Here is a 16998-nt window from a genome sequence, read left to right as displayed (position 1 = left end):
AGTGGACGAAAGGACGAACGAACGGTTAAATATCAGGATTTGGGACACATGCATAGTGCTGGTTAAGTCCTGCTTTTTTTTTAGAAACTTGACCTATCACAAGATTAATATCTTGCCTTTTAAGAATGTGCCGACGTCCACCAAGAACGTCCTTGCCGTTACCATTGAGACTGCTGAACGTTACGTGACGTTTGAGAGAAGTCAGTAACGGGCTTCCGCTAAAAAATAAATCAGCCAATAAAAAGTTTTTATTCGGAAACACCGGCGAAAAAAGAATGAATAAACCAAATATGGGCAAGGAATGTATCCACCCACTAGCTGACATGATTCGCATCAAGAAAAAGGAAACGGGAACACACAAGAGAGGTCACGCCTTTCGCTTGCGTGTTACGTCAGATACGTTACCATTCACCGTTGACTGACAACCACCAAGCCAATAGCGAAGCAGAAATGGAATATCAGTACATTGCGGCAAAGCTAAGTGTGTGTTGACAGACAAGGCCAGCTGAGTGAGAATCGTCTCTGAACAAATAGGGCAGCGCTGAAGCAATGTGTTTGGTGTAGACACATTAGTATGTTCAACGTTTACAGGATCAATTAAAGATTATAATAAAGAAGCAAAGATACCGGAATTGACTGATTGTCCAGGTCATAATAAAGAAGCAAAGATACCGAAATTGACTGATTGTCCAGGTCGTTACACATCATACTGTCAAGGAGCAACTTCAAGGTCGCAAAGGTAGGCTTCAGAATAATAATAAAACAACAACAAGAACCTTGTCTAAAAAGTGCTACAATGCATAACATGCGCACGTGTTTGTTATACTCGATTCGACAAATGAATACATTTTCATAGCATGTATAAATGGCTATCAAATTGCTGCGCTATAAATAAATGCCGTGCACTCTCCGTCTTTCAGGTTTGTTCCCATACCCTTGTATGAAGGCAGTGTTGTCGGTAGCGCACAATAAAAACTTTTTTTCCTTTGGAATGTATATAAGGTTTGTAAAACTAAGGTGTTTTTGGTAAGCTTTAATTAAGCTAATAGTAACATGTTCTCTTTCGCATTTCATCTGCCGGGCAAGTTTACGTATAGTGGATCTCACCCTAAATGTCCTCGGTTCCGCTTTAAATGCGATCGCACACATAGGAAGATGTAGGGGACGCCAATTTGGACAAAAAGCGTAGAGACTTATTTCCGCTGTATATTACGTCTCACAGGGTCGTGCCGCAGCGATCTGTAGAATTATCGATATACGTCAATGCGTAAAGTTATTACGGACTTCAATTGTGTGTCTGTCTTACAATTAACGGGCACCAGAATATTACAGGTAAAGCGTAATTGTAGTGTTGACAGCAATGACTACACCATCGTTAAATACAATAAAGAATAAAAATGTTCTAGTACTCTTCTGGCGTGGATCTGACACTCGTTCACACTTACCGGGTGTATTCTGTGCAAAATATGCCCTAATGTGGTATGCAAGTCACAATTCAGTGTCAAAGTACAGTAAGTGCTTCAGATTTATTCCAGATCGACGGTGAAACGTATTTGTCGTCATTTAAAGGAATGTGCGCTCCAAAAAGAGCAAAGCAGATACTTGTTCTTAGTCAAGTGCTGTCGATTAAGAATCGACTAGAAGAGGTAGTGGGGAAACTCACTTGTAAAACAACCAAACAAGTTACCTGGAATTAGCAGTCCCCTCCAGTCTAGTCAGATGTCATCCTTTATTATTAAACAGAATGGGTTGTATGTTGTATACATTTACTGTACATCTCCTAGTAACTAATGGATCTGAAGCTCTTAGCAGAAGAAAAGCGATAACTTAATCTGCCAGTAGGAGGAGAAAGCACATTTCGTTTACTGTACATTCGTTTTAATGTTGTTAAATAATATTGTACATTGTATTGACTGTGGAAAAAAATTCTTGTTTACTTATTCTGATCAGCTGGATCCTAGTTCTAAATTATTTTACTGTTTCTTTACGTATCTTATTTTACTATCAATAATTAACAAAGTTGAATTACTTTATCATCAGCCATAGAATCAATAAACTTTCTGTATTTATTGTAACCCATAAGCTATGTGGAATATCTTAAATAATTGATTAACACTAATACAGCTCTCTGTAATGTTTTTTAAATAGATGTAATCCTGTAATAGTTATTCCTGATTCATTATAAATTGAGGTATAAATTAAAAAGTAGCACTTTTATTTGCTGTAATGGTATTATCATTAATCATTACCAATAATTCTGAATTAGATATTAGTAACAGTATGTAGGGCACTAATTGAAATACTTGGAAAAACAAAATTTCAACCCTAGAGTGTTATTGGAGGATATTACAAGATTATTTTACTACTGTGACTTTTTTCACATTTTTTCATTTTTATGCTGAAAGTCAAGGTCAATAAATCTAAACATATATGGTTCCTTTCTGGTCCAAGGGTGTGCATTTTTCCAAAAAGTGTATGTATAAAAATAAAAGAAAAACACAAACTTAAATGAACATTATTTATGCACATTACAAACATTTTTTCTTGTTTTCTTTCAAATTTCATACACATACTGTATTAAAGTTCAGTCCATTTACTTAGGCAACTGTTTCATGGTACTTGATGAAGCAGTTGTGCTTAGCATCGGGGCACAGGTGGATCTTGCACACCCTGAAGAGCACGTTTTGACCTCAAGATGTTCCCCTTCCTGCTGCAGTACACGCAGTTCTGGTGGTTGGTGTAGACAGGGGCATGGAACAGGGACAGGTCAAACTGCACAGAGTCATGTAGGGTGTGGCTGTGGTGTCCCTGGACAGGCTTGGGGACATCATCAAAAGTGCTAGGGCTGCCTGGAAATTCTGAGCTCCTTTTGTGGTGAGACGTGACTGTCTTCTGGAATCTCTGAAAACCTTGGACTTGAAGTTTTTTAGTGACAGGCCATCCACAGCAAGAGACTTGCAGTCCCACCTGAAGATGACCCAGGCATTTGTGAGGCTGACTTTAATTGCATATGCAGATGTCCGCATATACCACCTCTTGGATTTCATGGGGGTAAGGTAGAGGTGGACCAGCATGTCGCTCTTTTCAGTGCCCCCATGTTGGCATTGTAGGTCTTGATGACAGCAAGGCATCTCACTTGCTCCTTCTTCTTGCAGTACTGATAGACTGAGAACATGAGTTCCACCCCATGTCTGTTGACAGCAGAGTGACAACCTTGTTGTCCTTCCACGTGATGGCCAGGATCCCATCGTGACTGGTGACATAGTTATATGTACCATGAGGGACAGCATTCTTCCCAATCTCTTTAATGGAATTGAGTGGATGCTTGCTTATTCTGTTGTCCCTATAAACATATTTTAAAAACTGGTAAATATACATAGTATTCATTGACCTTTGTCTCCCTAATATAGAAGGACTTAAGTAAGGCATGTTGAGGAAACTCCAGTGCATACCACAAAAATAAAAAATATAATGGACTTTGGCTCTAGCAGTTTACCTGTTAGATTGCTGTTTGTACAACAATGATATTCCAAACAATAAATACAATTATGATAAATGATAATTGGATTCATGACACAAGAAAATTGTTTAAAGGTACCCAGAAAAATTAATTTTCATAGTTTTACTGATCCTATTCTTTATAAATATTGTTGGGAATAAATAGGGTGTTTGGCTAACAACATGCTACAAAATTTTGCAATCAGAAAAACTAAATAAATCACAAATATTGAATTACTAAATCAATTTTAGCAGTAATAAGACTCACAGTAAAAGTAAACACCAATATATGCCGTTGAAGTATAAAAAAAAACTGTTATAAGGTCATGAAACTGTCCAAAATAAAACATTTTTGATTATTTATATCTTGCAAATTTCTATAAATGGGTTAAATTTCTCACTGAATTGCAGTATAATTTTATACAAAACTATGGACTATTTAGTACTATTGTCCTATGTTATAATGCATTATTTGTAAATAAAATAACTTAAGTATGGCTTGCTAGACGAATCAGGCTTATGTGGACTTACCATCACTTGCAATAATGGGGTATATGATCAAATATGGTCTCACCATTTTTCATGTCAAAAATTTCACAATTTCTAGAAATCGTATGCAAGCAACACCTATCTCAACATTTAGCACAGCTATTGAACCACATAATGTGCGAGTTTCATTAAGTTACCAATGTTAGTTTCGATGTTATGTCTGTAGGTTTGGGAGAAGGTGGCCGCGCACAGCTGTACTTCACAAATTCTGGATGATCACTGATATCTGAAATGCTCTGGGCCATTACTGAATCATCAGATGCCATGATGTCACTATGTGAGACATACAGTAGCTTGGTCTTCACTGATTGGCTAGGAGAAATCTATGTGGTTCCACAATCTCACAGAGAGGGGAGGCACTTATGAATGTCCTTGAAGTTACCAAATATGGTTATTTGCCTAATGAAGGGTTTTAAAAAATATGATTTTTTTCATTATTATGTTCTCCCATCTTTTACTTAAGATTGGAATATAGCATGAAAACTTGAGTTTTTTTTTCCAGAACATTTTAAACGTAAAATTTTAAAACACATTGTGGTTTATTATGAAAACCTAGGAAACTGAATACAGTACTACAATGTACCTGGAAATATTTGTTACATTAATGTATGCATTTCTGATGTTTAGCCTCTCATTTATTTATAATTTATAGTAAAGTATTAAAGGAATGACATAAAAATATTTTCAGATGGATTTACTTCGACCATAATTTTCTTACATTTTCCAACCTAGTTCAGGATTTATTGATAAATGAAGTAGTTTTAAGTATCTTAAAATATTTATCATTTGTATCATCAAATTACAGAATGTATCTAGAATTAGCCATTGTAGTAATGAGCGCTTTTTTCCTATATTGTTGTGATTCTTGAACTTTTGCTTTTCTCTGGCTTTTCATTGACCCCATTTGGGTTTCATAGGAGTCATGCCACTAGCCCGCAGTCTGTCTGTTACCTCTCTCACTGGTCTTGAAGACTGGGACGATGATTTCGACCAAGAAGATGCCATTCTCTTTGAGATTGCTTGGGAGGTTGCCAATAAAGGTAATGTAGCAAAATATTATTTATAATAAAAAGGTACATTGTTAAAGAATAAAAATCTGCTTAACATTACATATTGTTATTTTTCTTTCTTTTATTCTTTCTTTGCTTATTGCAAAGTTAATTTGTGAGTGTTTCATATCTGCACAAAAAACATTTTGTATAAAAGTCAATTTTTAATATGTTTGCTTTTAGGTTAGGCTGTCATTTAGCCAATGATACTTATTCTTTTTGTGCTTTAGTGATTTAAAGTGTTTCTTTTGTTTATATGTAACGGGTATTTATTAATGGCATGACATTCTAAATATATAGTAGGATACCTATTAAAAGATATTGTATACTGAAGAAAACTGAGAAACTCAAATGATAAATTTGAAGCTTTACTGTACATTTATTGTTTGGGTTTTCATTATAATTTTTTTTAGCATTAATAATCTGTTGTACTTTATGAATTAAATAGTCTTCTTAGTTCTTCAATCTGCAGCTTAACAAAGGCAAACCACTTAGCTTCTTATATTTGTCTGGGTTCTTCTGAAGCATTACCATAAAAAAGTATTTTTCTAAAATGAATGGGATAAGAGATGAAGGATCCTAATGCTGCGTTTTCAATCTCCATTTTTACAGTGCCCTGCTCACAACGTAGCATTTGAGTAGATTTTACAGTGCCAAACAAACTGATGACTATTATACTGTAAAGTCAATAACTGTGGTATAAAAGTGCTTCTTTTATATTATGGGCTGAATATGAGACAAAGCAGTATATTCTCTCTCTCTCTCTCAAATTAAAAAAAAAAAAACTTCCCGCTCACTTACTAGGGTTCTTATTGAAGGGTTCCTTCCTCCAGTTATCAAGCTGACCTCACCTTTACCCTGTAAGCCCACACACAACTGTACTTCTTGTACTCCTTAACTTGTTTTTTTCTGATTCAAAGTACTAGTACACAATCGACTATATATCCTTCCTATTTAAATATTGTCTTATTAAACATGATTGTGAAATTAAGCATCACAATTCTCACAAATTCTAGCAAAGGTGTACTTTTCTCCTCAAAAGCAGTTAACCATTTAAAGGCACTTTCTGAAAAGATGTATATCAAAACTGAGTGAGACATAGGTACTCAGTAAAAAGCAGGTATTGGCCCTTTTCACACTCCTCTGCTTGGGCATTGTCTTGTGGCTTGCTTGGAGGCTGGCAGCTGTCACCTGGTAAACGTCACTTCTTTTTGCCTTGCTGTACCAACATCTGTCTAAATAGGGGCCTCTGTTAGCTCCTTAAATATACTTCATTATACTAAGTGGTTCAAAAATATATCCACATCTAAATTGATTTCCTTGTTGGTTACTGCTTATGCATATGTCCATCATTTATTGGAAAATTCCATTATTCTAACAATTATGTCTTCTAGTGGCTCATCTCTCCTTTATCAGTGTTTTGCCATGATCCAGCTCCCAGGATGTGCAGTAGGTTGTCTGCTTGGTTGGTACTGACTCCATCAGCATATATCATACAATCTCCATGCTGTTCTAATCTCCACTCACCCTTGAGACCCTCTCATGTTGTGCATCGCTAGTAGCCTGTCTCATTCAAATATCCTCAACTGTCATAATAATGTAGCCTTATGTAAAGCAGCTAGATTAGTCAGCTATGCATTTGAATTCCATAATCACTACACAAGGTACGTAAAATGTCTCCTTGGTAAGCTGCCTAAGAGTACATTTTGTTGAAAAGCAAAAATCTCACCACCATCACATTGGTGAGAACTGGGCTTTTATTTCATTATTGTTGTCAGTATATCTTTACAATATGTAATGATGTTTTGTTGTGCTTTGAAGGTTTTCAAGGTGAAAGTTTCATCCACTTTCTTAGGTTAGTTGCCCCATGTATCTACAGTTTTCTTTATTGAAGGAATTCTTTCTAACGTTTGTTTGATATCTGCTGTCAATGTTGTCATATATGCTACATGCTTCTGGAACAACATAATATTAGCTGCTAGCAACATTATTTATTTTCTTTATTTCCCATCTTGGTGTCATTTTTCTTTTATTAATTTTATTGCAATCCATATAAATCAATCAAGTTTTTACAAAAAGAAAAATTGAGTTACGGACAGATCGATCCCCCACCCCGGAGAGAGAGAGCAAGCCAAACGGCGTGAAATGTAAGGCTTGTAAACATACCTAAATTAATAAATTCTCTGTGCTTTATGAGCTTATTTTAAAATGTTACTGATTAGCTCCTGCCATGTTTTGAAAAAAGTCTGTACGGATCCTCTAACTGAGTATTTGATTTTTTACAATTTCAAATAGTATAACACATCGGTTTCCCACTGACTTAAAAGAGGAGAGTTTGGGTTCTTCCAGTTTATCAGAATAAGTCTGCGTGCCAAAAGTGTAGTGAATGCAATCACAATTTGTTTGTCTTTCTCCACCTTAAACCCCTCTGGAAGAACCCCAAACACAGCTGTTAATGGGTTAGGAGGGATTGTGAGTCCAAGGCTGTCTGAAAGGCAATTAAAGATTTTTGTCCATAATAATGTTAATTTGGTGCAGGCCCAGAACATGTGACCGAATGAGGCTGGGACTTGGTTGCAACGTTCGCAGGTTGGATCATGCCCTGGAAACATTTTGGAGAGTTTTACTCGAGACAGATGTGCTCGATATATAATTTTGAGTTGTATAATTGGGTGTTATTTTTCTAATGTAATATATTCCATGTGTCATTCATTGTATCACAGCTCTTACAGTCTTACAAGAAGCCTGGTAGGTATGCATCTGGTAATATGGCAGCGAAAACTGCTTAATTCTAGAAGATGCCATGTTGTGCAACGTTGTCCTTAGCCTTGAGTTTGCCCTTATGTTACGTACAGTAGCTACTTGTTTATGCTGGTCCTGTATATTGAAATTGTTGAGATTATCAGGCATTTTTTTCTTGCTCTCTTTCTGCAAAATGCATTTTTTAATTCCTTACAATTTGTTCCCATTTTGATAGTCTGTTGTTTTTGAATTTTTAAAAAGGAGATAATTTTGTCAGTTGCTATGCATACACCCAGTGGGTTGAAATGTATGGATAATGAGATTTTGTGACATGTCAAAACAGTCATTTTGTTGTTTTTTAAAATATTTCTATAGTACAAAAAGCACATCAGCTTTTGTAATCTTCAATGAATAGCATGGCATCATATTTGTGAGATTTTTTGTGAATTTAACACATTGAGGCTTTTGTTTCTTAAGAAGGTTTTCTTTTTATGTGCTTCTGTTGTATTTCATATTGTTTGTGTTTTTGAATTTTATTTTCTGCTTAATTAGAGGTGCGATGTTTCATTTGCACTCGCTATAAGCACGTTAATTTGGCAGGTCCTTTCACTTAATTTTTAGGATTAGGCAAGTTGAGCAGTTCCTTACTGGTTTATTTTAGGGACTTGGGTATACACATGTTTTTTTTGTAATATGCTTCCCTGTTGCTTCTAAAATATAGATAATGCAGTGGTACATTTGACACATGCTTGTTTTGTGTGTGCTGAAGTATGATGGAGAGAAACTGGTTTGCCCAACCTAGGATATTTGACCATGTTGTGTCTTATAAAAGTATGGGGACTATTTTTTTCCTTCTTTAGTTTAATTAACATTTTGTCCGCCTCTCGCTTTCCAATTATTTTTTTTCAACTCACCATAACTTTACAGTGTAATAAAAAGAAACTGCATTCCTTCATCAACTTGAGTTTATGGTTGTCCAGCAGGAATATATACTTTAAAGTACGTGATCTGGAATTCTAGCACAGCATGCTTCTAGTTATTGAATAATAACAATGACAGGTGCTTGAACACACAGCGGATTCAGAAAGTATTCAGAACCCTTCACTTTGTTTCTGCTTTACTGTGTGGTACATTTAACTTCATGTTGATAAGCTTCCTATTTTTGCCCATTAATCTACAGTCAATTACATGTAATGACAAAGTAAAAACATGTTTTCTGAAAGGTTTGTAAATGTATTCAAAATCAAACACTGACATTTCTCATTTATGATACTTTTCAGACCCTTTGTTGTGGTACTCTAAATTATGACCTTGAATTATCCTTGATCTGTCTATAACTTGATTTTTGTCCACCTGTGGGAAAAATTGAATTGATTGGACATTGTTTGTTTAGAAAGGCACACACATATTTATATAAGGTTCTGCTTGTCATTAAAAAAAAACAAGCTATGAAGTACATGTCTCTGTAGACCTCCAAAATAAAATTGTGGTGATGCATAAATCAGTTCAAAAATATTAAACAATTTTTAGAACTTTGAGTGATCCCGGGGACACAGTGACCTAAATAATTGTGAAACAACAACAACATTTATTTATATAGCGCATTTTCATACAAATAATGTAACTCAAAGTTCTTTACATGTTGAAGAAAGGAGAAAAAAAGACAAAATAAATAATAATTAAAATAAGACAACACTAATTAACATAGAATAAGGGTAAGGTCAAATGGCCAGGGAGGATAGGAAAAAGAAAAAACTCCAGACGGCTGGAGAGGAAAAAAAAAAAAAATCTGCAGGGGTTCCAGACCATGAGACCGCCCAGCCCCCTCTGGGCAAACAGAAGAAGTTTGAAAGCACCAGGACTTTTTGTAGAGCTGGCTGTCTTACCAAACTGAGTAACCAGGCAAAAAGACCCTTGGTTAGGAATGTGACCAAGAAAACAGTGGTCACTCTTACAGAAGCTTCAGAAGTCCCCTGCTGCAGTAGGAGAACCTGTTAGATGGATGAATATTTCAGCAGCAGTCTACCACTCACCTGTTTATGGTATAGTGGCTTGATTGGAGATACTCTTAAGTAAAAGGCATTTAAAGGACCCTGAGAGAAATTGGTTTCATGAGGCAAAAATTGAACTCTCTTGTTAGAGCTCCAAACACTATGCCTGGTAAAGATTAAATATCAAGCCCTACTCATCACCTACCTAATACTATCCTCACAGTGTAGCCTGATAGTAGCAGGATCATGCTATGGGGGTGCTACTCAGTGGCAGGGATAGAGAAGCCGGTCAGAATCGAGAGAAGGATAATTATTACAATTACAGAGAGGTCCTTGAAGGAAGCCTACTCCATAGTGCATTCAACTTCATACTAAGGTGATGTTGATGGAGAGAAACTGGTTTGCCCAGTTTCAATGTAACAATGACCAGAAAGCATACAGCCAAGACAACACTCTCCAAACATCCTTGTGTGGCTCAGCTAAAGCCCAGACTTAAACCCCATAGAACATCTGTGGAGAGACCTGAAGATGGAAATTTACAGACATGTATCATATAGTCTAATGGAGCCTGAGTGGATCTTCCTGGAAGAATGGGATAAACCGAACCATATTAAGTTCTGAACAAAATGCTATATGCTTATTTGACTTCTTTTTGATTAGAATCTGCTTTTATACTCAAGTAATGGATAATTTTAAAGTAAAGCAAGCAACAGATTTAGGTTTATACATATGTATAGTGTTTACTTTCTGTTTGCCATTTACTTATATACTTGTCCTATGTGTTACTAGTCCCATAACGATGAATAATTTATTAGATACTCTTGATAATAATTAAGCACACTAATATTTTGTTTTTATGAATTTTAAGAACCTAATTCATTTTAAAAAGTGTGTTTTCATATATATAGCCAAATTCTATTACAAGACAAGATAAAGGGTTCTTGAAAGAACATATAACAAACTTTACACTAATTTGATTAGTTATCTGATGAACAAAGTTATCCAACACCAGATGGCACAGTGTGTAAAAGTAATTACCCAGGATTAAATCCACCAAGTTAAGGGGACACAGCCATGCTTGATTATGGCCAGCTGTGCTCAGTTAAAAACCTCACTGAAATTGACCGTTACCATCAGAGTCAAATTTTCACAACAAACATTTCAGAAGTTCATAATGCCATGATTAAAGAGAATTACTGAGCAGATTTAAAAAAAAAAAAATGAAATCTGTCAGTCTGAAATTTTCTGCAAAGTCATGTGTAAGGCTTTGGAGTTCTACCAAAATACAATGACAACCACTGATTGCAAGTGGAAAATATCTGGTACAGTAGTGAATCTTCACAGAAGTGGCTAGTGTTCCAAATGCTACTTGAATGACACTGCATAAAATTATCCAATAAGTCCTGAAAGATCCTAAAAAATACCAAAAACACCTACAGGATGCTCGTTCTTCAGTAAAGGTCAGTGCTTGTGATTCAACAACTAGAATAACACTGGGCATAAATGTCCTTTCTTGGTAAGCACCTACCGTCCAGAAGAGAACTGAACTGAAGCTGAATATGGAGGAACATATCAGATAAAATTAAATAAATAAATGCACAAATAAATAAAAGTACTGTGAAATGTGATCATAAATAAATGCGTCATGAAATGTCAGTCAGTCATTATCCAACCCGCTATATCCTAACACAGGGTCACGGAGTTCTGCTGGAACCAATCCCAACCAACACAGGGCGCAAGGCAGGAACAAACCCTGGGGAGGGTGCCAGCCCACTGCAGGACACACACACACACACACACACGCCAAGCACACACTAGGGATCGTTTAGGTTCGCCAGTGCACCCAGCCTGCATGTCTTTGGACTGTGGGAGGAAACTGGAGCACCCAGAGGAAACCCACACAGACATGGGGAGAACATGCAAACTCCACACAGGGAGGACCTGGGAAGCAAACCCCGGTCTCCTTACTGTGAGGCAGCAACGCTACCACTGCGCCACCGTGCCGCCCACATCATGAAATGTGAGCATAAATAAATCATTTTTTTTGCAAAATTTGTTTTTTGATGCTTGCTTATTTATTTAATATCCATCCATCCATCCATTTTCTAACCCGCTGAATCCGAATACAGGGTCACGGGGGGTCTGCCGGAGCCAATCCCAGCCAACACAGGGCACAAGGCAGGAACCAATCCTGGGCAGGGTGCCAACCCACCGCAGGACACACACAAACACACAGCACACACTAGGGCCAATTTAGAATCGCCAATCCACCTAACCTGCATGTCTTTGGATTGTGGGAGGAAACCGGAGCGCCCGGAGGAAACCCACGCAGACACGGGAGAACATGCAAACTCCACGAGGGAGGACCCGGGAAGCGAACCCGGGTCTCCTAACTGCGAGGCAGCAGCGCTACCACTGCGCCACCGTGCCGCCCATTTATTTAATATTGTATGTAATATTCCTCTAAACACATCATGACATACGGCTTGAAATAAAACTGTCACTTTCACTCATCAAAGTTGAGAAGGTGGGCTTTAGCACATCAGTGTTTCTAATAAAGTTATTACATATTTTAGACAGAAAACTGAAGATTTTTCAGAAGAAATTACAATGTTGGCAGCCCTTTTAAACTACAATATCAATTAAACTATTTTTGAAAACATTGAAGAAATGGTGCAGCGGACTAGCTACAAGTCAGGTGAGGTGACAAAGTTACCTGCCCTGGATGCCCATTGTTTGGCTATCTAGTTGAGTTGATAGAAATCTTTTCTTTTATGCGGCTTACAAGTATGACTGATCACAGTATAAGAGAAGACGATCACAAGGCAAATGAGCCAGAGTGAGATACTGTGAGCTGCACCTGTATCAGGTTAGACATTATGACGTGGAAAGCCAAAAGGAGCACTAGCTAACAGTTTCTCTCTGAAATACATGATAACTTCGGCACAATCCATTTCATCGGAAGGAGTAAGTATTATTCTAATTAAGTCTTGTGCCATCTCATTTACCTCCATCTCCTGTACTGTGTATTGAATTGGGCATTTCATGATGCATTTGTAGGAATATAATGGACAAAATAAATAAAAAAACAAAAAATATATTTGAAACACATTTATTTATGTTCACATTTCATGACAAGTTTATTTATTTGAGCTCACATTTCATGACACATTTATTTATTTTTGTTCACATTTTGCAGTAATTTTATTTATTTGTGCTTTTATTAATTTATTTTATTTCATCCAAAATATTTCTCCATAGCTCAACAAAAGGTGCGTCTTGCAGCAGTACAGCGACTCCAAATTCACAAGTATGTCTACCAAAGAATGGCTTAAACATTAAACATTAAAAATTGCATTAAATCACGTGTCAGTGCCTAAAGTGAGCAATTCGTGGAAGAACGTCCATCAGCATCACTGAGCTGAGTCAGTTATGCAAGGAGAATGGACCAAAATTCCTCCAAACTAATTTGTGAAATTCAGTAGTTTGGTTGACATTTTTATTTGCTCTATAGGGTTCCTGAAAGCATTGTTTCACATACCTTTTTGGACAAAAATGTCTAAATTTAAATCATTTCAATCTATAAATGATGAGAAAATAGAATTTTGTTTTTTTGCATCCTCTGTATCTGTTTGTAAGACTCGGATAATGAAATTAACACATTTTGGGTCAAATGTATACAAGAAAACCAACTTTATTCTCATCAAAACAGGAACAGTCAAGGTATTTATTCAACTGGAGCTGCCACTTTAATACACACAGACACCACAAACGAGCACGGGTAGGGCAAGGTCAGAGGCTGGGTTGTAATGTTCCCCACATGAACCATCGGGTGACAGATGTGTTATAAAGGGAGGCTGTGAACTTTCCATAGTCATGGTGGCGCTGCGAACCTGCAGTTGCTTTGGTGATGGACAAACAACCCTCGACAGACATGTCAATCGCGCTTTGGTGTGTAGCACTGTTGGGGAGGGTCTCAGTAGAGCTCAAAAATCTCACTATATATTAAATATATTTACATTGTGGGCAAAAGTAGGTTTATAATTTTGAGTATGTGAGATCAGCAATTTCAGCACTTAACAAGATTGTACGTAATTGCACTGTGCCAGTGTTACATTCTTTTAAGTTCATAAAGTTAATAAAGCTATTGGGGTAATAAAGCAATATTAATAATCATAACCTCCATGACTTTTTCCATACGAACAACTGTAAGCCAATTTTTGTCCACCCCTGTATATATAACATTGTAAAAACAGACAGAGCACCTCTGCCTCGGCAAGCTGAGTCTGTTGTTCTACCACCTGGATTCGAAGTGCCTGTAACTCTGCTGCATGGCCCACAAAGTTACTGCAGCAGTTTGGGATTTGTTCATATTGCAAATTTTCGTTATCCTGTTGATTATGCCACTTTAAAAAGAGACAGAACAAATGAAAAAGGTTTGGGGCAACCCTGTATATTATAAATACAATAATAATAAATGCTTTTCAGCAAAATTCATGCCTTTTAGGGCACAAGTCTCTATTTAGACTGACAAGGATGATGACATTTCCTGTTAAGTTGCATGTCAGGCAGGAACAGACACTGAAATTGATGCCAGAGGTGGTCAAGTTGTCAATCATCTGATTTGTAGAGGGAGGAAGAGAAGAGGCTGTCAGAAGTTTTAGAACACCTCAGTTTTCCAGTTTCTCTTCAAATGTAATCAGTTATAATGCAGTGAATGACTGATAAAGGTAAGCAGTAAACTACAAGAGATTTATCATTTAGGTTAGCAAAAACTGACAAAAAAGCAAGTATCAGAATGTTATAAATGGGCCTTCTTCAGGGAACAATTAATACGTTACAACCTGCACGTGTTCTGCAGCAGTTAAAGTAAATTAAGACTTAGAAGTTGCAAGGTGTTCCAACTTCAGTTGATTTTTTTTAAAAACCCTCTGCTTAAAGCAGAGTTGGAACAAACTGTTTTACTACACTCTCCAAAGCACTACGTGGACAATATTCTAATGATAATGGCAAGAAAACGACAACTACCAAGTGAAATGAGACAGACCATTGTTACCCTAAAAATGTAGGCCTTTCTTTTAGAGAAATTACAAAAAGAAAAAAAACAAGTGTCAGTGAGTCTCCTCTTGAGGGTAGAGAAAAGCCAAGCAAAATGACACCTTTTATTGGCTAACTAAAAAGATTACAATATGCAAGTTTTCGAGGCAACTCAGGCCCCTTCTTCAGGCAAGATGTAATCAAAGCTTGCATATTGTAATCTTTTTAGTTAGCCAATAAAAGGTGTCATTTTGCTTGGCTTTTCTCTACATTCATAATGGCTAACATGGTACAACACCCTAGTACTCCTCTTGAGGGCAATCGTCTCCTATTCTCCGTCTGCATGTCTGCAATATTTTTGGATACGCTTATACAGCGAACTGCTACAGCGAAACAATGAAATCACAAGCGCACAAACGCGTAGATCCTCATGCTACGGAAGAACAAGGAACACTGAGTGAGCTGACAGGCTGGCAGTGTCAGCTTGGGTGAATCCCCGAGTCGAGGCGGATTGGGAAACGCCTCACGCATAACCACAGCCTGGCTCGTTACGCAAGCCAATGCTCATATTTAGATCCGAATTTTTCGCTCATACTTTCCTCTTATCTTGAATTTCTTGTATACAGAGGTGATCGTATCTAAAGGTTCCACTGTATATTGATGTGAGAAACCATTTGCTTGTTTCCCCTTCAATAAATCAAATAATCATTTAAAAACTAGATTTTTCCCCATCTTAGAATGCGAGATGGTACATATGGGTGCAGCAGTTCCAACAAATAAAATGGGGCACAACCATTAAAGGATTTAAAAACAAATACAAGAATCTTAAAATGGATTCCAAAATGAACTGGAAGCCAAAATTAGGGTAATGTGCTCATGCTTGCTTGTACATGTTAAAAATCAAGCAGCAGCATTTTGCACCAGCTGTAGGTGAGCAATGTAGGCCTGGCTAATTCTAAACAGAAGCGCACTGCAGTAATCTAGATGAGAGGTTATAAAAGCATGTATCACTGTTTCAAGGTTGCGTTTAGACAAAACGGGCTTGATTTTTGACAACCGCCTCAACTGGAGAAAGCAAGATTTTACCACTGAATTCACATGGCTATCAAGTTTTAAAGTAGAATCCATTTTCACACATAAATTTGTGATCATGGATTTCTCATATTGAGCCACAGTGGAAATGTCCACACAGGGGGTCCCGCTGGTGCCATTGGGTCTAAACAGCATGACTTCTGTCTAATTCTTATTAAAATTTAGAAAATTTAATTTAATTCCGTCCAATTCCTGATGTCCATAAGGCAGTTAAGGAGGGGCTGGACAGAGCAAGGACCAGGGCACTTCAGATGGAAATGAAGGAAATGCTGTGTTTCTGGAAAATAGCACCAAGTGGCAGCAGGTACAAGGAGAACAGAAGAGGTCCCAGTACAACAAACATGAATATTAAAACCCCCAACAATTAAAACTTATATTTTGGCATAAATTCGGCCAAAAAATGAAAAAAGTCACTTATAAAATCCTCATTATACTTTGGTGGATGGTAAACCACTGCGCAGAGCAGCACAGGAGGATGACCCAACTCAAAAAGACTCGGTTCAAAGCTGGAGAAAGAAACCGCTAGAAACCGCTGTTTACAATCAAAGTTGGATTTGAAGACAGTCACTAAACCTCCACCACGACTCAAGAACCATGGGGAATTAAAATACAAGCAGTCATACGGCAGCAATTCAGAGAAGACACTGGACTCACCGGGAGACATCCAGGTTTTAGTTATACAGAGGAAATCCAATCCATGAGAGGCGAAGAAATCTTTTAAGATAAAGGTTTTGTTCATTACGGATCTGGCATTCACTTCCTAATGGGAATCGGTTCCGAGACGCAATAGCAAGGGGAGCACGCACCAGAGGATGCAAATTCTGGAGATTCGCTTCTTGCCAGTTCAGGTGAAGTGGGCAGAGGCGCGGTGGTGGAATCGCCTGATCGGAGCCAAAAACAGGTACCAACCAGGAGTCCACAGGGTCTTAGGAGCACCATGACACAAAGAAGCAAGAATCCGATCTATGCTGAGCCAGAAAAACTTTGGGAAATCGAGCAAAACCGGCCTTTAGCTTCACCAACCACCCGCTGTGTTTACC

The 16998-nt window shown here is 37.4% G+C and overlaps 1 protein-coding gene across 1 annotated transcript in view; it reads left to right on the top strand.

Moving 5' to 3' along the window:
• Nucleotides 1-455: 455 nt before the first annotated feature.
• The window catches only part of gys1 (glycogen synthase 1 (muscle)), an 83271-nt gene continuing 66728 nt past the window's right edge, over nt 456-16998 (top strand). Inside the window, exons 1-2 of the mRNA XM_039776119.1 lie at nt 456-739; nt 4965-5087. Coding sequence (XP_039632053.1) covers nt 4970-5087 — 118 coding nt within the window. The 5' untranslated portion in view covers nt 456-739; nt 4965-4969. The remainder of the gene's footprint in view (nt 740-4964; nt 5088-16998) is intronic.

The sequence above is a fragment of the Polypterus senegalus genome, chromosome 13 (genome assembly GCF_016835505.1).
Source record: "Polypterus senegalus isolate Bchr_013 chromosome 13, ASM1683550v1, whole genome shotgun sequence".
In the NCBI taxonomy this organism is placed as follows: Eukaryota; Metazoa; Chordata; class Cladistia; order Polypteriformes; family Polypteridae; genus Polypterus; species Polypterus senegalus.
This window is presented reverse-complemented; position numbering and strand designations above follow the sequence as displayed.